Below are 26,703 nucleotides of genomic sequence, written 5' to 3'. Positions count from 1 at the left end.
CCTTCAGTTTTCGTCGTTCAAAATCTCTTTCTCTCTTAAAATTTCTGAATAGTAGACATAATCTCCGGGCATAATACCCTTAAATAACGAAGTTCTGCTCCGTTGTAAGTATCATAACCCCGGTTACGTATTAGATACGCTAGCGATTGATCCGGGGTTCCGTAACGGCTGTCGTGGTTCTGCCCGACGTAGTCTTTGGAATGCCGTCTCGGGGAGGGTATTACTAATGTAAATATTAAGGGTTATTATACTAACACGTGTGCATTTGTGCAAATTCTAGATAATCACCAGGAAACCCTTACAGAAAACCTAAGACAGCAATGTGAGTAATCTCCTTTTTTTGCAAATTGTTTTTACAAAACCTCACCCAATTAATAATATATTAAACAGTTATTGAGTATTTGTATTCTACAATTATCGTCGGTATGTTGGGGTTTTGTATACAAAATTTGTTACTTCCTTGCGAGGAGTAACATGACCACAAGTCGGGTTGACAGTACCGTGGGTGGTAATTGAATAGATGAAAACAAATGTAATTGCGCGACCGCCCTCAATACTGTACAATGGTCTTTATTAAACTTGATTAAACTGGGATTCACTCACCAGTATTTCCCACTGACAAAATGTTTTTAAACGCGTTTCAGGTAACAAAATGTGAAAGCCAAATAAAAGCCAGCTGGACAGCACTGAAAGCTTGGAAAAGTGGCCATAAAGTTACCTAAAAATAAAGAGATGTTTTATTAAATAAAATAGGGTTTACCCGTATGAAAATGTGTGTACTTAAAACTTGGGATTATTCCCACATGTTTAATATTATGAAAGTGTGGTATTTTACTCTGATAAAATATTTCCTAACTACGGTCTTGATGTCATTTCCGTTGCCAAAATAGATAAAATACAGATACCACCCAAACTGGCCGCGGCTGCCCGTTCTCGGGTTGTTAGGGGACGGGGGTTGCGACATGTTGTACGAAAAATAGCTACTATGACATACAAACTAGAGCATAATAATCAAACAAAAACTTTTAAGATCAAAACAGAATAATTTTCAACCATTCATCAAAGAGTAAATAAAGTTGTTTTTCAAGCAAAATGATAAAGATCTCCCTTCTTCAGTTTCTTTTTTGGTGGGATAGGCTTGTTGCATTCTTTGTATAAAGCTTTGTAGACTTCTCTCGCTTTAATCCATTCATCCATTATTTCTTCAATTTGCTTCATGAGGTCTAACTTTGCTCCTCCTTTGATCATCAGTTGTTATTGTTTCTTGTTCATGCATTCTTTGATGTATTTGAGGGTCTTGTTAGAGTATTTGCATATGTCCCTCAGTCTGAACATTGCTCTTTGCTCATTGATATCCCTGTAAATAACAAACAATTCAGGTTTCTCAAAGATTAAACATGTTCTTGCTTCAGCCTTAATTTCATCATGGATCTCTGTGTTTGGAGGAGATATGAACAACTTTCCTCTAATTGCATCCTCAAAATGAATGCATAGATTAAAATCACTAATAGCAAATCTCGTGAAGAGCTTTATGCCACTAGTAGTGATGTTCATTGCTCTTCTGACAGTTCTACTGTGTGATTTATCTTTTTCATAAGTCTTCCTCAATTTTATTGTATGACATCTATGAGTGCTTATGAATAGTGTTTTTTTGTCTTTTAGTGTGAAGTTGACACTTACACCCCTTCAAGGTTAATTAGATTTTTTTAACCAATTTATGTTTTGTATCCCCTGACTTTAATAACCCCTAAACTTTAACTAAATCTACTTTTACATTTAAACGTCTTTACTTAATCGCGCGACTTGCTTATTTGGACGTGTTAAAAATTGATTTATCTTATCGTTGTTTCAATGCCAATTGTTATACATGGGTTGTGTTTCGTTTCGACTTAGTTATTTTTTTTCTAGAATAATGTTGCGCGTGCGTTAATCAATGTTTTTATGTCTATTTTTTTTGTTCGGTTTGAAAGTTGCCCCTTGCAACGCGCAAGTCCAAAAATTAATACTAAAAACCAAAGTCTGTTGCTAATTCTCCCACTGGCTTTGGCCCCTCAACTTTCAGTAATGACACATGCACCTATTTATATTCAACAGTATAAATTTAAGTTATTGTACATTTCGACGTTACCGCAACCGACAAATTCAAATTACAATATGTTTCCATGCTGCCACAACGTGCAACGGGTAAAATTACTAGTAATAAACAATCCAAATAAATTGGTGATCAAGGATAGTAAAAGTAAAGGGTTGGTCTAAGACACAATTCACAAAAAAAAATATGGTGATTAAAATGTAAAACTTAAGCTTTAGTGGCTAAAATGAAAGTAACACAAAGTTGAAAAAAAATATATACGTTATGATTTAGGCTCGCAAATCAACGGCTCAGATTCCTTCAAATTCAAAATCAATCAAAATCCCCCTTTTAACGTACACACTCTTGCCCGTTTGAATTTCCAATACGCTCTCACTCTCTCCTCTTTCTCTCTCTAAAATACTCTCGATCTCCACCGACTTGTCCGCAATTTCACCGATCTGTTCACTTTTACGTGCGTTATCGAAGATTTCTAGCGTTCATGGCAGGTAATTTGTACTGTAATTCTTGATTTTTTCCACAATTTCACCGATTTGTTTGGTATATTGACGGAATGATTGAAAGTGTTATCTGATTATCAGCGATTGATCTGTTATTCTTGAATTTTTCAGAAAAGACTCAGGAATTGGAAACCCTAACTATGAACATGAAGCTTTTGAAACTAGATCCGGATCAAACCCTAGAAAAATCCCCTGATTCTGATGCAGGTTAGAAATTGTAACCCTAAGCGTGTTTTATTATATATTTTGTATTGTAATTTCTGTAATTAATTGTTGTTAAATTGGATGTTTCCTTATTCCGATTTCGATTTCAGAACATGTTGAAGTGCAGTCTGAATATGAGCAGCAAACCCTAGAAGAATCCTCTAATTCTGATGCAGGTTAGGAACTGTGACTCTAAGTGTATATAGTTATATGTATTGTAAATAATTGTTATGAGTTGGATGTTTTCGGCTTCCGATTTCAGAACACGATGAATGCAACAGTGAAGTGCAGTCTGAACATGAGCAGCAAAAGCTTCCGATATTTGAGAAATTCGAACGGTTGAGCAACAAAGTGATGGTATAAATTACAAATCCTTTGTTCTTTTTGTTAGTTAAATGATTACCTGCATTAGTTTTGTGTATACTTGATATATGAATTTCTGCAATTATTATTTTTTTTTCAGAATTTGAGAAAAGATCATATGGCACTCTGTGATGAAGTTAAAAGTATAACTTCTGATTCTTTTCCTGGATCTGAAGTTTTGACTGCTCTTCAGAGTCTTGGTAATCTCTTTAATTACACTTTTAATTTGTTTTTGGTTTCCTTTCTGTTGTAACCATGATTATGACTGCTAATTTTGTTCATGGTTATGTTGTGCTATAAGGTGACGAACATGAGGCGTTGAAGAAAAAGTATCAAGAAGAATGTGAAAGGTTGAAGAACAGATGTCAATTAGAGTGCTCGGAGAGAAAACGGTTATATAATGAAGTCATTGAACTTAAAGGAAACATTAGGGTGTTCTGCAGATGTAGACCACTAAACCATGATGAGATCGCAAAAGGGTCAACTTCTGTTGTTGAATTTGATTCAGCTCAGGAAAGTGAACTAAAGATAATCGGATCCGATTCGTCCAAAAAGCAATTTAAGTTTGATCATATATTTAGACCTGAGGACAACCAAGGTAATCAGAGGATAATGTGATCTTTGCATTCTCATTTATTTATCTTGATTCTCATGTTATGAACACCTGTTTTTACTGTGTCTGCAGAAGCTGTTTTTGCACAAACTTCCCCTCTAGTGGTGTCAGTACTTGATGGATTCAATGTATGTATCTTTGCGTATGGGCAAACTGGAACTGGGAAAACGTTTACGATGGAAGGAACTGCTGAAAACAGGGGTGTTAACTACCGTACTTTGGAGGAGTTATTCAGGGTATCGAATGAAAGGAGTGATATTATGAGATACCAACTATGTGTAAGCATGTTAGAGGTTTACAATGAGAAGATAAAAGACCTCTTGGCTGAAGATGCTGATCAACCTGCTAAAAAGTGAGCTTGTTGACATACACTCTTAATTAGTTTGTGCCTTTAATTGCATATAACAGAATGCCCCACATATGTAAATCTTGTTTGGCTAATACTTCTTGTTTTAAATGCAGGTTGGAGGTAAAACAATCAGCTGAAGGAACCCAAGAAGTACCTGGGCTATCTGAGGTGCCCGTTTACAAGACGGATGAAGTTTGGGAACTGCTGAAGAGGGGGAGTCGTGCGCGTTCTGTTGGATCAACCAATGCTAATGAGCTTAGTAGCCGTTCTCACTGGTACTTTTGTTACAATCGTATATTATTGAAAAGGTTTATCGTGCTAAAAATCGCATTGCTTAATGGATATCATGTTTTCTAGCTTGTTGCGTATTACTGTTCGTGGGGACAATACGGTGAATGGACAGAGGACTAGAAGCCATCTTTGGCTAGTAGATCTGGCGGGAAGTGAACGAGTGGGAAAGATTGAGGTTGAAGGTGAACGGTTGAAGGAATCCCAGTTCATAAACAAGTCACTTTCTGCATTAGGAGATGTAATTTCGGCTCTTGCATCGAAAACAGCTCACATTCCTTACAGGTATTATCCACCTTCCTACAACACATCCTCTTACTAGTGTTAGCATCATTCCTTTTAATCTTATTTCCATCTGCTTTTTTACGAAATCAGGAATTCAAAGCTTACCCATATTCTGCAGAGCTCTTTAGGTGAGGTTTTCGCAACTGTTATTTGTTTAATCCCTTTTGTGCATACAAAGATTAACGACACTAATGTTACCATAATTACCTTGAATATTGGGCAGGAGGTGATTGTAAGACACTCATGTTTGTTCAAATTAGCCCAAGTTCATCAGATCTCGGAGAAACCATTTGCTCCCTGAACTTTGCAAGTCGTGTGAGAGGTGTTGAGCATGGGCCTGCGCGCAAACAAACAGATAACACTGAGCTCTTCAAGTATAAGCAGCTGGTAATTTGCTTTGAAAATACTCGATCGAATTAGGATTAAGAATTCACACTCTGCCACCTAATGTTGGTTTTTCATATTTAGTTATGTGTTTTTCTTTTTATGGTAAACAGGCAGAGAAAGCAAAGCATGACGAGAAAGAAGCAAAAAAATTACAGGATAGTTTACAATCTGTGCAACTACGTCTCTCTGCTAGAGAACACATATGTAGAACTCTGCAAGAAAAGGTACAAAACTCAGCTTACAGGTTACTTACCATTATAATGAAATCGGCTCCTGTTTAACAAGTTTTTCGCTGCTGGTCAAGATGGGCATGGGTTTGACCAACCTGAAAAAAAGAAAATATTAATCTAATTTTTTTTGAAGTTCATCAAGTGATACTGGAAGTTCTATGCATTTTTTAAATCATGGTAGAACTTGTTCCAAGAGTCAACTTAAAACTCACTTAACAACTAATACATATATTCTGTATTTACATAGTTAATATGTATTTTTTATTTATATAATTTCAAGTATCATGTTGAGTCATGACTCTAGTAACAGGTCAATGACTTGAGTCGTGGGTCATGAATTTAGCATTCTGAGTCACTAACAGTGATTTAAATAGAGCCAATATCAGAAAATTGATATATCTAAATAAATTACTGTTATTGATTTGTATGCATAGGTTCGGGATCTTGAAAACCAATTAGCCGAAGAGCGGAAAACTAGACAGAAACAAGAGAATAGAGCTCTTGCTGCGGCTTCTTCACACTCTTCACTATCTTCATTAACACAAGGTCTGAGTACTATATCAGAAAAGAGGCCTCCATTAGGCCCATCGTCAAAGATGAGACTTCCTCTGAGAAAAATCAGTAACTTCATGCCAGCTCATCCATCCCCCGCCGCTTCACAAAAACCAAAACCCTTTACTCATAATCTGACAAACGAGGACAAAGAGAATCTGTCAAGGCCATCATCAAACATGAAACCACTCTCAAGAGCCAGGCGTGGGTCCATTGCTATGAAACCTGCTGCACCTACTTTGACTAGTCAAATCCTGAAGCCAAAAAGACGGGCTTCTGTCGCCACCTTTCCGTCTGAACCAAACTCAAGCTCGAGCATGATGACCACCCCGATCATGAGACATAATGCTGCACCCCGGATGAGGAACGACCGGGTGGTGGGAAGGCAATCGTTTGTGTGGGACCCACAAAGGGTGTGGCGGACCTCAAGGGTGCAGTCACCTCTGGAACCCACAAGGGGGTCAACGTCGACGGGTGTTGAGGCAACACCTGTTGCTGCACCTAGAAGCAGCAAGTTTATGGGTAGCCCGCCTTCTCATGTTGTTGGTTCATGGAAGCCGAAGCATCCAACAGTGGTGGCGTTACAAAGAAAACAGTTGGTTTGGAGTCCTTTGAAATACAAAGGTACAAAGGGAGTTAGGAAATCGTTTGTTTGATTAAATCCCCAATCTTACTTTGTGAGTGAAGAAACAAATACATAACTTCGGCGTTGTTTGTTTTCTTATTACAATGTTGGCTAAATATTGACTTCAGGGATTGAAATTGAATTCAATGCTAGTTGGAGGTCATTTCGGTCATTTTACATGCATTTTTTTAATTGTCTTGTTTGAATTCAATTATGAATGGTTTGTGTTTGGACTAAAATAAATGATTTAAAAAATCATATTGTTCAATACACAATTTAAAAAAGTTGTACTAATAAGGTCAAACATGTTACATGCATACAAAATTACAGGCCCTATTATTACTTGGATAGAATAACATGTACACTTATTATTATCAATGTTTTCATAACCAGACTAGACATCGAACCAATCACCAATCGTTTTACTAGTCCATTGGGCTTGTAACATATGGTGAGCTCAGAGTTCAAACATTTCAGAATGAACCCTTATTTTTTTCGGTCGCTAAATGCCTCTATCTCTCTCTCTCTTGACATGCTTTCTCTCTCTACTTGTTTCTTTCCTTCTATAGTTATGATTCTCGGTCCAACACCAAACCAGTTCTCTGGTCTAACCACACATTTGCTATCAACCAGCCGAATATCTCAAGCCAAAACGAACCACATAAAACCGAACTGCCCACAATAACAAACCCCGGTCCGTTAGTGAAAACCATTAATAATACAAAGCAACTCAGTAGTTACTGTTCTTCAGACTAACTAAAGATCTATTGCAACTGAAGCTAATCTATGCTCTCTATATGCACATTGTATGTTAATTGTAATGATCCATTCTTGTAATAGTGTGTGAACCGAGAGCTAATTTAGAGAGAGTTGAGAGATACTTGTTTGATGGGGATTGATTTCTTGTCAATATGTTCTTGTTCTTCAATTAACATGTGATGACATGGTCATTGGATTCATATAGGGTTGTATTATTGGCACACCTTGGAAATTTATATCGACACCTTTAATACGCATCGTATAGGTCAATAAGATGCGTATTATGGTTGGTTCAAACTTCAAGGTCAGTCAAAGGCTGACAATGTTCCCCTTATAAAAAGTAATACGCATCATATAGGCCTATGCGATGCGTATTGAATGTGTCGATTTAATATTCCAAGGTAGCTTTCTGTCACCCGGGCGAAGAAGCAGCACTTTGGACGGAAAACTACACGGGACGGATAGCGTGGTATGAAACGATAACGAAGCCAAACATTGACAGGACAGTGAATTATATTGATTTATTTGTATATTAAAAGAAAATTTTATTTGTTTTATTTATTCCAATATTTACCTTCTTCAACATTTTGAGTTTTTTTTTTTTCACCGTTCTCTCGTTACCATCAATTTTTTTTTTCACAAACATAAAATCCCGAAGAAGTTTACCGAAGATCATCGTAAGAAAATCCTGTCGAACAACAATGTCCTGTTAATTGTTTCAGATGACAAGGTTTGGCCTCTCGGTTGGACGGTGTCTGACGACGGTAAACTCTGGCTGCAGAAGGGTTGGCCTGAGTTTCATAAGCATTATCAAGGGCGTAGCTTAAGAGGGGCCGGGAAGGGCGCCCGACCCCCCGAACTTTTCGCTCAGTAGTGTTATATATGTAGTTTTCGTATATAAATTTTTGGGTATATACGTTTTCGACCCCCCGGTTCTATAGAATTTTTTTGGTATATACGTTTTCGCCCCCCCCCCCCGGTTTTCATGGTCAAGCTTCGCCACTGAGCATTGTTGCTTAAAGTTTGGACATTTGTTGGTCTTCAAACATCTAGGAAAATCTAAATTTCATGTTAGAATATTCGACCCGGAAGATGTGATTAGGGTAAGCGTGCCGTAAAGTTGCATCTTTTAGAGAGAGACCTTTAAATTGTTGGGGTGTGACTGTCCAAACAATATGAATGCACGCAACGAATTTGACAACTGTGACAGCTTATTAAAAGTTCCTCAGGCTCACGATAACCGCATTGGTAACAAACTGGTGCTGTTGGTGGTCTTCTTTCATGTTTCCCAAAATAATTTGAAGGTTTACAAATTTCAATATCATTTTGGTGATTTTCTGAGTGTTTGTAACATTCGTCTAATTCTGAAAACGATAAATCGTTATATGTATTTTATAGACATACACTTGCTTCATAGGACTCACTTGAATCTGATGGTTGGCGGCAACCGTGTTGGCCTCTCCAACAATGTACGCACGATACAAACCCTTGTGGTTACGCGCCCTCTGGTGATTCACCTCTCCCGGAGGGAAAGTACCCAAGAACCAATCCCGACATGTTCCAAAATCAACAAAGGTATCTTTTTGCTTCAAACTTCAGACGGGGGCATGTTTTTCTTCGCCACGTTGCTCCTCAGTATAAGGTTTGTAATAGATATCCCCCAATGTGTCCTCCGCACCAATGGGGGATCACGGCCTTGGAATTTTCTTCCTATCACCTTTCTGGCTCGCCGCTCCAGAGCCACCAGCACCCGTACCAGCCGTAGTGGTAGAAGTATCTTGATGCGCCACCTGCGCCTGTAAGTTGGCAGCAGACCCCCAGCAATAGATAACACTTGTGTAGTTTGGGTGGGGGCGTCATGCTGCGCGGCTGCACTGGGAGTAGGAACTTCTGGTCCTTTACCTTTCAAGGGCTGGTCAAGCCCGGTGATATGCACGACCTCCAAACCCTGCGCTTTATCATGAGTGGTGGTAGCAGCGGTCTCGATCTCTTGGAACACTTACTTTTCAGGAATAACATCGCCTGCAGGCTCCACAACCCTTTTTTCAGCCTCCTTCTTAGTGGTCGTCTTTGGAGGGATAATAACAAACTAGGTTTTCTTGAGCTCTGGCTCCTTAGCCTTTTTTAGCTCATGTCCCTTAACCTTCTCTGCAGCCTTCTTCAGCGCCTCTGCAGAAGGGAAAATGTGACAAATTTTACCAAGGTAGAAAGCATAAAACATGAAGGTTACAACACCAACCTGGTGAGAATTTATAAAGGCTCCGCAACCTACCCTGTTTCCCTATCGGTTGGGTCGCAGCAGCTTTTTGCGCCGGTGGAGTGTCCCCAGCAGTGGTCTCCTCGCGCGACCTTTTTCTGGTCACCAGCCGGGAACCTTCTTCTTCAACCTCTTCTTCTTCATCTTCCTCATGAAGGGAGGACGGAGTCATGCCGGACTCAGGAGCCCTAGACCCGGCGCTCCCTAAGCTCTTTGATACAGTCGCGCTGCTCTTCTTCTTCTCACCTATACGAGACAACCCCTCTAATGAATCACTTGCAACAACTTAGTCTTCAAGGTTACTTTGTCGAAATCGAAGAGTACCTTTTTTAGGAACCGCAGCAGTTGCGCGGCTACCTCCAGTCTTCTTACTGGTCATGCCAGTATCAACAGTAACTTTCTTCTTGGTCGGCATCTTCTTCTTCGTTGGGGCCTTCTTTGGGTTCTCCTCATGGTCTATCTCTAGGTTGTGTAGCACACCTGCAAATATGTTAGACCAGGAACTTAGCTCTTCATTCGACGAGCCTACGGACTCCTCGCTGGAAAGATAAAGAATCTCTTTCCCAACAGAAGTCACGCCTCGCAAAGGCCTTGGTTTGGGAAGTTGCGCACCTTCGATTGCAGTGGGAGGGTTAGCAAAGATCCCCGCTGGCGGATATAAGAAGCTGTTCTTGATCTGCTCATACCAGAATACCGCACCGTCTCCCAAGGGACGAACTCCCATCGCGCCACCAAACATAGGAAACACGCTTTGGTAAAGCTGGGCAACTACAGTTAGAAATAATAATCAGGCGCGAGCATCTTGCAAGAAAAAAGATAATAGAAGTATGGAAACATACCTTCTCCTTCTAACATCAAAACAGGCACTTCCTTACTGCGCGCGGGCCATTTATCACTCATTCTCGTCGCAACTAACACCTGCTCGACAAAGATCCTGTTTGGTGTAGCCAGTAACCGCATGTACCAGTCTTCCGTCTTCGGAATTGGAAGTTCTTCCTTTTCGATCTTGTCGGACTCCCGGAAAATCATCGCAATCAGTATAACTTCTTCTTGAATGAAGAAGAACTTCATCTTCCAGTCGTGGAAGCTCTTGGGTGGGTTTATCAGTATCTTCTTTGCAGCACGAAGACCAAACGAGTAAAAACCCATGTTCCTGATCAACTGGTAAAAGGCTCTAAACTTTTCAACAGAGTGCTCCAGTCCCTGAGATCGACATATAAACTCAAAATGACGGATCCTCACCATCCCCATCGGGCTGAGTTAGGAGATGTGAAAACCGTAAAAATGAAGTATCGACGACATGAAAGTGGTGGCCGGCAAATGAAAATTGTCATCAAGGAAGAAATCAACAAATAACAAGATGTAGCCCGGTGATGCATCGACGACCATCTGGCCTTGCTGAGGATATCGAGCATCCCACTCGGACGGAAACTGGAATCCTCTAACTATTTTCTCAAATAAACCTTGGTCCTATTTGAGAACCGGGACCGGACCAGCACCTTCTTAAGTAGCAACTACCTCCTCTTCAGCCATGTATATCAGGTATTCGAGGAAATAAAAAGATGGATGAAGATCTACCTAAATTTCTGGGAAAAACTTGAAGATTGTCTAAGAAATCTTTGAAGATTTGAAGACGATAACAAGATCAGAGAGAAGAAGAGAGAATCCGAAGGAACGGATGTGAGTTTCTCTCTCTATCTCTGAATATATATACTCATCGCATTTAATGCAATGGGTAAACGTGCAGAATAATCCGCGCGCGTAACCAACTAGAGACCGCCACGTAAGGCGGGATTCTCAGAGTGACGGTTACCACGCGCGCATGGGCCTTACTCACCTAACAACAGACGAACCGTCAGTGACAGCATGATGATCGCCATGCCAGCAGTCAACTCAAAGGTCACTATCAACGACATTTGCACCAACCCGTCAAGATTCAAAATTCGAGGAGTTTCCCACAAAATTTTAAAAGAAACTTCATGTTGAAGATAGCAAGAGCTGCGCCGCATACATCATCAGTCAATAATCATGCGCGCCAGCCAGCAAAAGTAATAACTATCAAGAAGCAGGTCCGGTAGCCGCGCCGTAGTAATTGACGAACACTTACACGCGCGTCGGCTATCAAGATTCAGCAAATGCTCCAAAAACAAACCACTTACTTCTTTTTTCTAAGTCTAGAGCTCCAACCATTTACTTCGCGCATGGAAGCAGCACTGGACTGGGGGGTCTTGAAGGGGTATGGTCCCAAAAAGCCGCGCAAACCAACCAGGTCGCGCGCAGGACCATACTCCTTATACATCAATCTGACTAATCTACAGACCCCGCACGGACTACTTAGGCACAGCCTAAGTGTCACACCCCAACCGATGGCGGAAACATCGGGGCATGGCACTGAGCGAAACAGATTGTCCATGAGTATCCATAACAACTATTAATTACCAGATAATTAAACGACATATCCCATACCACAACATATCCAAATAAAACAGTTATTACAAATAATTGTCTCAAAAACAAATACTGTTCCGACGACTCAGATTTAGCGTGATATAACTAGACCCCTAGCTTGATTCACCAAAGCACAGCATTCCTAACATTCAAACACCTACCTCATACGTTAAAATATAGGTCAATACACATAGTGTAAATGTGAGCATACAAGTTTGATAGTATAATAGAGTTCGAAATCGTTTACGCATAACCAGCATGTAACATGTCCAAAGTGAAGGGAAGTAGGTTATCGACAGAGAAATATGCACAGACGTGACTGCGAGTTGTAGAATGCGAAACACATATCCCCACTGGGACACGTGAAGTAAGCCCTTAACAACCCCTGTCCACGACAGGTGCTGAGTCCAAACTATAGTACTATCGTTGCTAAGGTGTCAGACAACAATCACTGTGTTAACATAACATACAAGCATTCATCGAATAACACGTAGCATGCAATAACGGTCAGCGTATATAATTTTTGCGTTATGTGTCGTTTATGATTTAGAATAAGTAACGTATGTAACACCCAAAAGTGTGTAAAGCGAAAAGGGTTCGAGTATACTCACAGATAGCGTTTAAATAAATAAACACTGTCTTGGATTGAAGGGAGCGCTGAGAGATTAGCCTGAACAGTTAACGATAGCATAAGCGATGAACGATGCGTAAGTGGGCGAAAGTGACTAAGTATCGAGTGGCAACCCGATCGAATGGCTATTCGATCGGTTGACCATTCGATCGGATGTCAATCCGTTCGGATGGTCATCCGATCGGATGGCCATTCGATTGGGTTGACATTCGTTTGGTAAGGATGTGTTTGTGTATGATGGCTTTGAAGATTTCATAGTAGCATTTTGAAAACAGTGAAGTGTCTCTACCTTTCAAGTTGTCGGTCGAACGGTCGTTCGATCAGATAGCGGTCCGATTGGCAGGACACTTAGTGAGAACAAGTTCACAGCAGGATTGTCACTTGATCGGATAGCAAGCCGATCGGATAGCAATCCGTTAGAAACTAATGTCCTTTGTAAGTAATGAAATGGTTAAGTGTCGAAGTTCCAAATGTCAGATAATCGGATGGTCGTTCGATCGGATGGCTATCCGATCGGACGGCAATCCGTTCGACGTTTAGAGCCTTGAAAGTTTGAAAATGTTAAGTGTTGGAACCAAGTACAATCTGATCGAATAGCAGCTCGGTCGGATGGCAATCCGATCGGATGGTTATCCGATCGAATGACAATCCGTCCCTGTCACACCCGACCACGTAAAACATCAAATCGTGGCGGAAACGTCGGGGAGTGTTGTAACAGAATTATTGTTTCACAACCATGGCATTCAAAGTTATGTTTTATTATTCAAACATGAAAGTTACATTGTCTTAAACGAAAGAAAACGAGAGTACATAACAAAATTTAAACTAGTTCTAGCTTCATTTTTAAGTCACTAAGGCACAGGTCCGCCCTAGTATGTCACGATCATCATATGCAACAGCTCCTGAAAACACATGTGAAAATAGGTACATCAGCATAAAAATGCCTGTGAGAAACATAGGTTTTATGAAAATAGGATTCATGACTTAGGTTTAAAGAAAAATGTTTAATAAGAATTAGTCATGAATCTTGTTAAGTGTTTTTCTTTTATAAATCCTTTGAAAAGCGATAAAACCATATGATATGTATATATAAAAAAAATAGTGTATGGTTAATGAATAACCAAGTAAAATGAGTTTGTATAAATTAAGTAATGTGTAAAACAATGATTTAGTGAAGATATGATGTATGTGTAATATGTCTAAACTGAAAAGATTTAATTGACGCTGCGATATGTAATACCATACAAGCACTTATATATAGGAAGTACCAGCGGCGTATACACCATGCTTATATCATATTACACATGCCTCGTTACTTAAATCACTCAAACAAACCACCAAATTGTAATGTTCAAACCAATAGTCAATGTTTATGTGTAAGCCAAGTCCAAATGTAAATCATGTAATGTGTAAACAATGTCATGTATGGTAAGTAAAAAGTAACTACTTAAACCAAAAGAAAAAATGTACAAAACAAAGTGTTTTGAATAAATCAAAAAGTCATGTTTTGCAAAGTAAATGCATGTTTTACTGATACAAACACTTATGCGGTAAGTTAAAAGCATACATTCAAGCCTTGAGACTGTAGGATAACCTTAGAGTAAAGGTTATCAAAATGTTTTCGGATTCAGTCATTCCTTTCATCCAAACAAACCTAGGATGTCAGGAATGGGAGTTGTCAAGTCCTATGGTACCACTACTTACTAACAAACGGCGTAGCTAATGTTAATGAACGTATTTTAGTCCCGTTGCATAAACCAAATGTCATACCAAATGTAATCATGTTATGTAAAAACAATGTACTATGTATGCTAAGTTAACATACAAAGCAGAAAAGTCATGTAAATCAATGTGCTAGCATGCTCAGTGAACATACATAGCAGAAATGTAATGTAAAAATGTACTAAGTATGCTAAGTTAACATACATAGCAAGCGAAGAAGTGATGTAAAACAATGTGCTAGCATGCTAAGTAAACATACATAGCAACACATAATGAAATCATGTACTATAATTGTACTAATGAACATAGCAAGCATATGATGTGAAAACATGGAAACGCACAAAAGTAACAAGTAGGCACGTGTGTTTCACCCCAAAATGTTTGAAAACAGTAAAAGAGGGGACTATGTACTCACTTGATATTGCTTAGAAGTCCTAGGATAACCACCAAGCAATTCTAGAAGATCACAGAATCAAACGGCACCTAATATAGGTAACTACGTTAATAAACGGACCTATTCGGAGGATCGGGTAGCATGAGGGTTCGTAAACCAAATGAGTGTAAGAGCTCATGTATTATGGTTTAACAAAGCCTACATACTAAAATGAAACTAATCCTAAGTGCTTTCGACCCATTACGACTCGTTTAGGTAGCTTATGCTACTTTAACGCGTCGTTCGTGTAAAACGCGTTCGGACCGCCTAAGTAGTCCTATGACAAGTAAAATATGCCTTAACGTGTTTAATATTGTTGCCAAATCAGTTTAGATGTCAAAAGTTATGTCACATATGCTTAAAATGAATTTTGGCGCAAAAGGGCGTTTTGGTCATTTTCCTAAGCCATATAAACTACCTATCATATAACTAACTAAACGACGTGACTATAAGGTATAACCTCGGAAGGTTATTCCCTATACAACTATAGTCACCTAATGTGTTTGGTCGGATCCTAATGATCGACCAAATGGGTCGGGTTCGAAAGTATAAGCAATTGTTTAGATCGCTTATCTTACGACCCTATATAAGCACGAATCTAAAAGTGACGAGTTAAACATGTTAAAACATGTTTAATGAGGTTTAAAAACAGGTTTGGTGTCAAGATAGGGTCTTGATACCCAAAAGTAGTTTGGTTACAAAATACACAAGAACACGCATTTTGGCCGAAACTACGAATCGTCACTAAGCCTATATAACGTGGTAATCAGTAGGTATAGTCACTAGGGACTATAACCATCGTGATTACGCTCATGTTATGAAGTTCAAATGAATTTCGCGTTGACCATAAACTGGTCAATGCAGAAAGTCAAACGCAGTTTGACTTTTAAGCTAAAAATGCATAAAAAGAACGAATGAATACTTACAAAGGGTCCACGCAAGTTTGATTTTCCAAGTATTCTTAAGTATGAAGTGGTTAACACTTCAACTTAGAGAAATCTCAGAAAAATGAAGTGGGTTTGAGCAAATGGGGTGGGGGGTATTTATAGATTTCACATAACCGTTAAGATCGTTCATCGTAAAACGTGCTTCGATCTAGGCCGTACATGTGCACCCCTTGTTTTCTAAAACCATGGGAGCCCCTAGTATGAGCCCATGGTATTGTAAAAACCATTTGCAAATGGAAAAATTGGTTGGAACAACTATTAACAGCTGGAAAAACATATCTGTGTAGATCTGGGAGATTCTCGCGGCCCGCATAAGTCCCAGTAGCAGTCTACGCGGCCCGCCTGGGCTGCACAGTTCAGCAAAAACTTTCATTTTTACAGAAATGGTCCCTGCAGTTGTTTTAGCTCATTTCCGACACTTTTAAGGCCCGTTAAGCCAACTTTAAGGGCCTACAATGATGCCTAAACATTGTGGACATGAAACATGCTCAAAAATATGGCGGATGTCGGTTCGTTTGGTCGTACAATCGTGATATTCGCTTAATTACGATGAAATGCGCACGAACACGAAAAATGATCCAAATTGCGCGACGAATGGATTTTTCTTATGGCAAATGTAGGTCCCCTTGATGTGTATGGATCTTCACAGAATCGTCTTTCTAATCAAGAGTGCGGAATCCTCTTGATCAGAATATAGCAGAAGTGAGTAGAAACAGAAATCAGCAATTCACTTTCAAACCGGGTTTCTATTGATTATCAAACTTTCGTATTACAATCAATCTAAACCCTAACCAACACAATTTCGTCCAAGCCCTAAGCACTCTCACGAAATTACTCTCTCAAATATTGTTTTGGCTGATTAACTGATTAACCTAAACCCTAATGTCTAACCTTGTTTATATAACACAAGGTTTACAAGTGGGCTAGGTCAAACATCATGGGCTGCGAATTGGACAGGCCCAATTCGCCCCCCATCACCCAATTCTTTGGGTTTAGTTAGCCCAAACATTACAACTAACTATTACAAAGCTAAACCCGCTAACCGTTTATCGTTTAACTAATTACAAGATATCCAAAGACCAAATCTAAGCTGTTGTCACAAATATGCACCAACAAACTCCCCCTTGACAATAGCTTCATAAAAACTTTGTCTTAAGTCAAAACTTTGTCTTCGGTCTTCTTGCAATCTTCAAGTAATCTTGCACTGTCTTTGGTCTTTGGATAGCTTCAGCTTCAATAGCTTCTGTCAGCAACAGACTGTCAGCAACAGACTCCCCCTAAGCTGATGCATCCAATCACCAAATCTTCAAAACGTTAGCGTTTGAGTAAACTCCAGTTCAGCATTTGCAAAGCAATCTTCAAACTCTTCAATCTTGTCTGCAATATAGAAAGGAGGTTCTACCATGCATCCAATCAAACTCTCATCTTCTCAGCAACTTCTCAGCAACAAACCGCTTCAATCTGTATACTATAAAACAAACATCTCGAGAAAAACATAAGAATTTTTTAACAAAGTTAAATAAATTATTATTTTCCGAGAGATTAGTTAAACTGTATAACAGATTAAGCATTTTCAACTTATCACCAGCACGCAAAGCTTTTTGTCCAACACTGAAGAACCTGCCGGATTTTAAAATTTTGAACTCACTTTCTAACACCGTCTCCCCCTATCGGTAACAATTCCTCCAAGAATAACAGTTTTCCGTACGTTAAGAATTTTAAATAGAAAAAGACACTATTTTTGGATTTTTATATTTTTCTGAAAGCAAGTAAATACAAAAGCAATAAACACTCTATTTTTGTGAGAATCACTGGTAAGAAGATCATGTCAGCACAAGCAAACCGTTTCACACAATTATAATTCTTTATTTAATTTTTTCGTGAAAAGCAGTTCACGACAATTACCAGTATGTTTGTCCACTTAAACAAAAATGCATGAACATATCAAGTACCATTACCATATGATACGTTAAGGTAATTTTATGTCTGATATATTAGCGTGTCCCACAACAGGATATACCCCTGCGATCAAGGTATGCACAAAGATTCATCGTAGTAGGTGAGTATACTGATGTCATCCTTTAAGATATCCTGACTGTGTCTAGGTCTGCATATAAACTGTTTTATCATGTTTTGATTGCTTTACTATGAACACCCAAATAAAAACAAATCAAATCCTGGAAATATAAACAGCACACTCTATCATGCAAGTATCTTCCCTACCACATATTTCACAAGTCCAATCCAGATTTCTGAAATCTTAACTGGGAATAGGTTGAGAAGAGAACAGAATAGATCTTTTGTAGAGATGGTATAATATACAGATCAAATGAGTTTTACTCAGTTTGATATAGGTTTCTTGGGTTTCTTTTGGGCACTTGAGGGCCTCTTTCGGGTGTATTAGATCTATAGCGCGACAACGTACAGCTAGGTCAGCATGTATCTGGATGCAGCAGAAGCTGTCGTTGTCTAGCACCTCCAGGTCAGCATATATCTGGATGCAGCAGAGGAGGTACACGACTTTTTTCAGAGAAGATTTCAGAATCAGATCAAAATTGTGTGTATCGGGAAATATACAGACATTCAAATAGAAATGAGCTAATTCCAAGTGACTATCTTTCCTGGGGTCATGTACAATTTTAGTTCTAACAGACAGACAGCCAAGATATCCCTAGTTGAAACAACAGTATAAAGACCCAAAACTTCAGATTTTGGCAATCTATCAACGCAAGAATTAAGGTCATTAAACCATAAACCACTGATGCGTTCCCCACTCATATTCAGTTCATTTAAGTTTATATCACATTGGTAAATTGGTTATTTCATGCTTTTTGCCTACTGGTACATCATATGATGAAGCTGCTATCACACTTAAGCAATTTAATTTCAAGTTCAGTGTGACAGTCTAACTTGCTGATGTACTATCATTTCTCCTTTTCACACAGTGATAACTCATTTTTGATTTTCTAATTTTTTTTTATGTTTTTGATTTTTCAATTTTTTTTTTGTGTTTTTGATTTTTAAGAAAAGCAGTAAACTATTTACAAAAATTCTTATGAAAAACCAGTTATTCAGGATTCCTCATCCCGTTGAGTTCGACTAAGTGTTCAAAGCGAGCCCTGTCAAATGCTTTAGTATAAAGATCTGCCAGGTTATCCTCTGTGTCAACTCGATGTAATTCAATTAGTCTCTTTTCAGCACAATCCCGTATAAAATGATGACGTATGTCAATATGTTTTGTGCGACTGTGGTTCACGGGATTATTAGTTATTGAAATAGTGGCATTATTGTCTATCATAATAGGAGTACGAGTGAAATCCAAACCGTAATCGCGCATTTGCTGTTGTATCCAGAGAACCTGAGAGCAGCAGCTTCCAGCAGCAATATATTCAGCTTCACACGTAGAGGTAGACACACAGGATTGCTTCTTGCATTGCCAAGACACGATCCTGCCTCCTAAGAACTGAAAACCACCTGTTGTAGACTTTCTGTTTGACTTGCATCCTCCAAAGTCTGAGTCAGTGTAAGCAACAAACGTCAAATCACTATCAGCTGGATACCACAACCCAAGTTTAGGTTTCCCCTTCAAGTAACGAAGAATCCGCTTCACTGCTTTCATGTGTGACTCTTTAGGATTCGCCTGATATCTGGCACACAAGCATACGGCAAACATGATGTCAGGTCTTGAAGTAGTCAAGTACATCAGAGAACCAATCATTGCCCTGTATTGAGTAGGATCAACGTCTTCAGTACTTTCATGATCTGGGCCAAGATTGTGATTTTCACATATGGGTGTGTTGGAAGTAGTGCAATCATTCATTTTGAACCGACTCAAAATGTCATACACATACTTTGTTTGATGAATAAACATCCCATCCGCCTTCTGTTCAACTTGTAATCCCAGAAAGTAAGACAGCTCACCCATAGCACTCATTTCGAACTTGCTCTTCATCACCTGCTCGAACTCTTTACACATGCTTTCATCAGATGACCCAAAGATGATGTCATCCACGTACACCTGTACCAGCAGAAAATCTTCCTTCTTCCTCATGATGAACAGTGTACTGTCAATCTGACCTCTTTCAAAACCATTCTTTATCAGATGTGTAGACAGTGTCTCGTACCACGCCCTGGGAGCTTGATGTAACCCATACAAAGCCTTATCAAGTTTGTACACTCGATCTGGATAATCTGGATCAACGAACCCATCTGGTTGTGAGACATACACCACTTCTTGGACTTTCCCGTAAAGAAACGCACTCTTCACGTCTAGTTGGTAAACTTTGAAGCCCTTGAAAGTTGCGAAAGCCAGAAACAAATGAATTGCCTCCAACCTTGCCACTGGTGCAAACACTTCATTGTAATCTATCCCTTCTTGCTGATTGGAACCTTTGACCACCAATCGAGCCTTGTTTCGTGTGACTATACCTCTTTCATCTTTCTTGCACCTAAATACCCATTTAGTGTCAATCTCTCTTTCAGCTTTAGGAAGATCAACCAACTCCCAAACTTTCAACTTAGCAAACTGGGCCAATTCCTATTGCATAGCTTCAACCCATGAATTGTCTTTAAGAGCCATATGAATGTTCTTCGGCTCCTCTTGGGAAATAAAGCAACTATACAAGCACTCGTTCACAATCCCAGTCTTCTCAATCGACACAAATAAACCAGTATTCGCTGCTATGCTTCTTCTCGTCTGAACACCTGCAGTAGGATCTCCAAGTATCATGTCAACTGGATGATCCCTATTTGCTCGTGTAGTTGCAACAGCATCGACTACTAGATTGTCACCCAGGTTTGATCCAACCTCCCCCTGAATATTCTGATTTGCAAACGGATTAATGAAATCCTCCCCCTGATTGGGTTCGGGTTCACCATCACTTGAATCAGTATCAGCAGTATCTTGGGAAGTTTCCGGAGCATCTGTCATATCAACATTTGATCTAGGCATGAACTCGCCTTCATCATCTCCATTTATCACTGTTTGAATCAGCTGAGACTCATCTGCATTGGAAAACTCAGGAATATTAAATGATTTAAAAAGACTTTCATAATCATATAATATAGCTGGTCCACTCGTTGACTGTTGAGGTTTGTAAGAAGTAATTTCAACATTAAACACAACCTCAATTTTACCAGTTTTTAGATTAAAAACCCTTTTATTCGGTGCGCCAGGTACGTAACCTAGAAAGTAGCCCTCGTCAGCCACCTCACCGAATTTTTGTTTATCTTTATTTCGCACAATGGTGCAGGGTAATCCAAATGGTTCAAAGCCTTCTAAGTTTGGTTTCTTGTTAAACATTAATTCATGACAAGTTTTGTTAAAACGTTTAACAGTCAAAACTTTGTTTAGGACATAGCAAGCTGTATTCACAGCTTCTCCCCAGAAAAGAACTGGTAGCTTAGAATCTGAAAGCATTGTCCTAGCAGCTTCAATCAACGTCCTGTTTTTCCTCTCAGCAACTCCATTCTGTTGAGGCGTATAAGGAGCAGAATATTGATGTTCAATTCCCTTGCGAAGACAGTAGAGATCCAGAATACGATTCTTGAACTCCGTGCCATTATCACTCCTTATCCTCTTGATCTTTGCATCATGGACGTTTTCCAATTTTGTAAAAAGATCTATCAACATCTCTGCTGTCTCATCTTTTGTACCTAAAAAGAAAACCCATGAATAACGTGAGTAATCTTAGTGACAACTAAACAATAGTACTTTCCACCTATGCTCCTCACGTTCACTGGACCGAATAAATCCATGTGAAGTAATTCGTAAGGGGCATCTATGGAATTTACTGTTTTTGATTTGTGAGGTTTCTTGTGTTGTTTTCCCTTTTGACATGGAAGACATTTGTCTTCCACTTGAAACCTCCGCAGTGGAACCCCTTTCACTAGCTCATTTTTAACAAGGTAATTCATTTTTTCGATAGTGAATATGGGCCATGCGTCTGTGCCACAACATCGATTCAGCTTCAGATGTTTTTGATAGTAAACACGCCACCACTGCAGTTGGATCCTTAGCACCCATGTCCATGACATAAGTGTCATTTCTCCTTGGCGCTCGCATCACTATCCAATCTCCCGGTATCTCCAAACCTGGTTTCAACACTAATGCTTCATTCTTGGTAAAATGGACCGAGTGACCCTTGTCGCAGACTTGTGACACGCTCATCAGATTGTGTTTAAGCTGCTCCACATAGTTCACTTTGTCCAGTGTGATCTTCCCATTGGTCACCTTTCCTCGTCCTGTAATTCTACCACCTTTTGCACCCGCAAAATTCACATGTCCTCCATCATAATCTTCAAATTCAGTCAACAATCTCGCATCCCCCGTCATGTGCCTAGAGCAGCCACTATCAACATACCACAAGTTGATAATCCTCCTTAGCAGCTCCTGCACACACCAACCAAGAAATTAGTTAGATTGGGGGAACCAAGCCTTAATGGTCTTGGGTCGTCCAAATTCACCAACCACCGGAACATCCATCCAATATCCATTACTCCTAACTGGAGTCTTGGATCTCAGACCAGTTGGAATTTGATTTTGATTTCCACTAGGTCTTTGGTCCTGAGGGTTCCTATGTGTGTTTGGACTATTTGACCTTTGAAAATTTTGATTTTGATTCCAAGAAGCATTATTATTATAATTTCTAAAGCCATTGTTATAAAAATTTCGACCACCATTATTTTGGTATCGATTTTGATATTGACCTTGACTTCTGAAATTATTTGTATTTTGGTTGTTCATTCTTGGTGAACTGCTTCTAGGTCTCTCAAATCTGCCTGGTGGAGATCTAGGCTGAAATCTAGGTTGATTTCTTTGAAAACGAGGAACTTGTGGAGTTCCTTTTTCAGCCTTATCCACACCAACAACAACTTTCTCTGGTTGCTTAGGAGCAGATTTCTTTGGAGAGTTTGACTCTCTCTCTCTCCTGCTTATCACCACTTTTCTCTGGTGACTTCTCTCTCTTCCTCTCATCCACTTGTGCTTCATTCCTTTTGTTAGGACAACAGCTAGCTACATGTCCTTTGGTGTGACATTTGAAGCACGACATCCTCTTCGAAGACTTCTTATCTGAAGCCTTTGAACTAGATTCAGGCTTTGATGATGATGCCTTAGAAGGATCTGGTTCAGTTTGCTTAATTTCAGAATTTTCTTTGTTTTTATTTTTAGCAAACTCTACGTTCGACTCATTTTCAATAACAGCTGTCTCGTTTTTCATGTCACTTCCTTGAACAAAATTTATCTTTTTAGCAAAAGTCGAATTTTTATTCTTAGGTTGTGAAGTTTTATTTTTCAAAACTGGTTTGCTGTTATTATCCTTCTTAGCATCACCTCTCTCTAACTCATCTTCTTGGCTTGATGTGGAACTACTTGGTGCTGTTGACATAAACTTTGTTAGCTCATCTTCATCAGGTAGGAATGAATAATCATGACTAAGAGGAGGTGGGACTTCATTAAAGCCTTGGAATCCCACACTAGTCTTGTCATTACTCTTCTTTAACCCACCCATCATGTGTTTCATAACAAAAGTAGAATCCCTGAATTGACCCAATTTCTTTTCAAGTTTAACAATTCTGAGTTGAGCATCTGACAACTCTTTGTTTTTATCAGAAATCTCTTTTGTTTTCTCAGCCATCATGTCATGAGCTAAGTCTATGACTTGAAGTTTTTCATTTAATTTGCAGGTTACGGCTTCAATTTCACTTTCATAACCTTTTATTTTCTTCAAGTATGACGTTTCATTTCTTTTAGCAAAAAAGTTTGATTCTTTAATGTTAGACATCTCGCTTACCAAACTTTTGTTTTGTGCAGACAACCTGTCAACCTCACCCTGTAGTTCACGACATTTTAAACACACAGAATTAGATTTTACCTCTCCTGTTTGTTTGTCAAGGTTGGCCATTAGAGCTGCAAGCTGAGCTTCCAATTGTTTATACTTAGCATCCTTTTCCTCAGCTACTCTTTCATGTTCAGAATTTTGTTTTTCATCTTCAGCACCTGTTGTCTGATCAACCTTCTTTTCTTCAACTTTATTCTCTACCTTCACCTCAGCATCCACTTTCACTTCAGCATCATCTACTTTAGCTTCACCATCATCGATTGGAGTAATCTCTGCCATGAATGCTTGAGTGACATTCCCATCATTTTCTAAATGAATGCTCCAATCATATGAACCCTCTCTTGCAGTAGAGATCAAAGCCTTTGAGCTGGAGTTGTTTGACGCATTCCTGTTGTTTGAATTCTGGCTCGAATTATCTTGCTTTTGTTTCTGACATTCCCTAGCAAAGTGCCCATAACTTTGACAATTAAAGCACCTCACTTTGGTCTTGTCGAAACCAACACTTCTTCCTACAAATTTTCTTCCTGTCCTGTTCATGAACCTCTTCACACGCCTAGAAATCATTGCCATTTGCCATTGCAAATCCATCTCTTCAAGATCGTCAGGGTCAATCTGATCGTAGTCTTCATCTAAAGTAGCAGGATCAGATATCTTCCCCTGAATGTAGTTTTCATAAGAAGCCACAAACGAAGCAAGTAGAGCCAGATGCTCTTCAGCAGACTTCACACTCATTGGCATTGACTTAGCACTACTACTCTGCTTAGAAGCTGACGATTTCTTTACTCCTGATGATCCTCCTGAAGCAGCAACAAAACACACATCACCATCCTGATTCACCATTACCTGCTCATTTTCACATGATAAAAATGCAGTAGCAGAGTCGCTAGAAGCGTTGTGAGATGAAGAAGATGTAAGCCCATTGTAAACAGCCGGATCTTGAACCTGATCATATCCAGTATCTTTCTTCTTCATGCTGAGCTCATAAGCTCTCAACTTTCCTACTACCTCTTCAAGCTCTTTTGTTTCATAATCTGCTTCACCCTTGATCATTAGAGTGTAGATATCCCACTTAGTAGGCAAAGCATCTAGCAGCTTGTCATTCTTCTCTACGTCAGAATAGCAATCGATCTCATAATTGTCCATTTCTGACATCAGATGGTAGTAACGAGTGATGACGTCTTCAAGTGACTCATGCTTCATGTACTTGAAAACAGCAAACTGCTTCTTCAGTAGATCAATCTTGTTCTTCTTGACATCAGCATTTCCAGCGTATCTTTTCTCCAAAGCATCCCACATATCCTTTGAGTTAGTGTACTTCTTGAAGGTATGTTTGATGCTATCAGGTAACGACATTTTGATTGCAGCCAAGGCTCTCTTTTTAGCCTCATACATCTTTTTATCATTATCTTGCATGTTCACATATTCTATTCTACGTGGTCTGCCCTCAAAGTCGTGTGTAGGATTCACGTACCCATCTTCGATGCATATCCACATGCGCGTATCCTGATATTCAATGAAGGACTGAAAACGATCCTTCCATGTCAAATAGTTTTCCACCTTCATCATCTTAGGTGGTTTGTTTGTAGTACCAACCTCATGTTCCATCTTCAACAACTCGTTCAAAGTAGACATGTTCGACATTTTAACGTTGCAGACTGAGAAAACCGTACAAAATTATCCGAAAAACAGTGATTACCAAATTACACCGTTAGAATCGTCTCGAAAAGACGAGTCCAATGATATATAATGTTAAAAACCGAATTCGGGATTTTCCAGGATAGGTTCGCTGACAAGTCAAATTCGCTGGTTTGCAACTAGTTCAAATTCGCTGATCAAGTTCACAGGTTCGCAGGTCAAAATCGCTGGTCAACTTCGCTCCAAATTCGCTGGTCAATTTCGCTATTACGACGACCAGTAAATTCGCCGAAAACCGTGGTAATTTCGCTGTGGAAAATTACACGGTCATCAAAGTCGCCTTTGGATTTAACTTCGCCGGTAAGTTTGCTGGTTAAACTCGCAGATCAGTCAAATTCGCCCAGTACAGCTAATTTCGCCCAGTAACTATGGAAACTCAATCTGTTCGAATTTTTTGATGATTTTTTGGATTCTGCTAACACAAATCTGCAAAATCAAAACACCAAATCAGCAACTTAAAACCGAAAATTATGAAGAACTGATTGAATAAACACGAAGAACACGAAGAACAGTCTGCGAATCTTCAAGTCTATCAGCCGAAAACTTTTCCAGAATCAACCGAATCTTTCCAGAAATCCTGCAAACCACCAAACAAACAAACCAGAAGATCAAACAGCCAAAAAAATTCGAAAATTTTATCAAACCAAACACATAAATTTCGAAAATTTTAAAAACCCTAATTTTCAGGTTTCAAAAAATCGAAAATTTTACTCCCTGTTTCTGCAGCAACAATTCTGAACCGAGCAATCAAGAGCCTAGATGCTCTGATACCAATTATAGGTCCCCTTGATGTGTATGGATCTTCACAGAATCGTCTTTCTAATCAAGAGTGCGGAATCCTCTTGATCAGAATATAGCAGAAGTGAGTAGAAACAGAAATCAGCAATTCACTTTCAAACCGGGTTTCTATTGATTATCAAACTTTCGTATTACAATCAATCTAAACCCTAACCAACACAATTTCGTCCAAGCCCTAAGCACTCTCACGAAATTACTCTCTCAAATATTGTTTTGGCTGATTAACTGATTAACCTAAACCCTAACGTCTAACCTTGTTTATATAACACAAGGTTTACAAGTGGGCTAGGTCAAACATCATGGGCTGCGAATTAGACAGGCCCAATTCGCCCCCCATCACCCAATTCTTTGGGTTTAGTTAGCCCAAACATTACAACTAACTATTACAAAGCTAAACCCGCTAACCGTTTATCGTTTAACTAATTACAAGATATCCAAAGACCAAATCTAAGCTGTTGTCACAAATATGCACCAACAGCAAACACTAAAATAAAATATTTTAATGCTTACATAAATTTTTGGATGTCCGGATGTATTCAGAACGTAAGTTATGCGCGTAAATGCAAACTTGTGTACTTTTTGACGCTTTTAGTCCCTGAATGAGCATAAAGTTTATTTTAGCACACCGAACCCCTCAAAGCCTATTTCTAAGCTATGTAAAGGATATTTAGGGTGTGTTTAACT

General features: G+C 39.2%; 1 protein-coding gene across 2 annotated transcripts; it reads left to right on the top strand.

Annotated features, from left to right (window-relative positions):
• The first annotated feature begins 2,409 nt into the window (after window positions 1–2,409).
• LOC110880329 (kinesin-like protein KIN-14S) lies at window positions 2,410–6,660 on the top strand. Of its 2 annotated transcripts, XM_022128924.2 has the most exons (13): window positions 2,411–2,580; window positions 2,704–2,799; window positions 2,907–2,972; window positions 3,059–3,153; window positions 3,260–3,359; window positions 3,461–3,757; window positions 3,845–4,124; window positions 4,235–4,396; window positions 4,479–4,694; window positions 4,785–4,822; window positions 4,918–5,081; window positions 5,192–5,305; window positions 5,746–6,660. In XM_022128924.2, the coding sequence occupies exons 1-13, from the start codon at window positions 2,574–2,576 to the stop codon at window positions 6,517–6,519; spliced, it is 2,409 nt and encodes an 802-aa protein (XP_021984616.1). In that variant the 5' UTR covers window positions 2,411–2,573; the 3' UTR covers window positions 6,520–6,660. The 2 variants fall into 2 exon arrangements, with proteins under 2 accessions (XP_021984617.1, XP_021984616.1); XM_022128925.2 differs by lacking the exon at window positions 2,907–2,972 and having other exon boundaries at window positions 2,410–2,580; window positions 5,746–6,651.
• Window positions 6,661–26,703: the final 20,043 nt, after the last annotated feature.

Source organism: Helianthus annuus, chromosome 11, assembly GCF_002127325.2.
Source record: "Helianthus annuus cultivar XRQ/B chromosome 11, HanXRQr2.0-SUNRISE, whole genome shotgun sequence".
NCBI classification, from domain to species: domain Eukaryota; kingdom Viridiplantae; phylum Streptophyta; class Magnoliopsida; order Asterales; family Asteraceae; genus Helianthus; species Helianthus annuus.
Note: the sequence above shows the minus strand (reverse complement) of the source record. Positions and strands in the feature narration are given on the sequence as shown.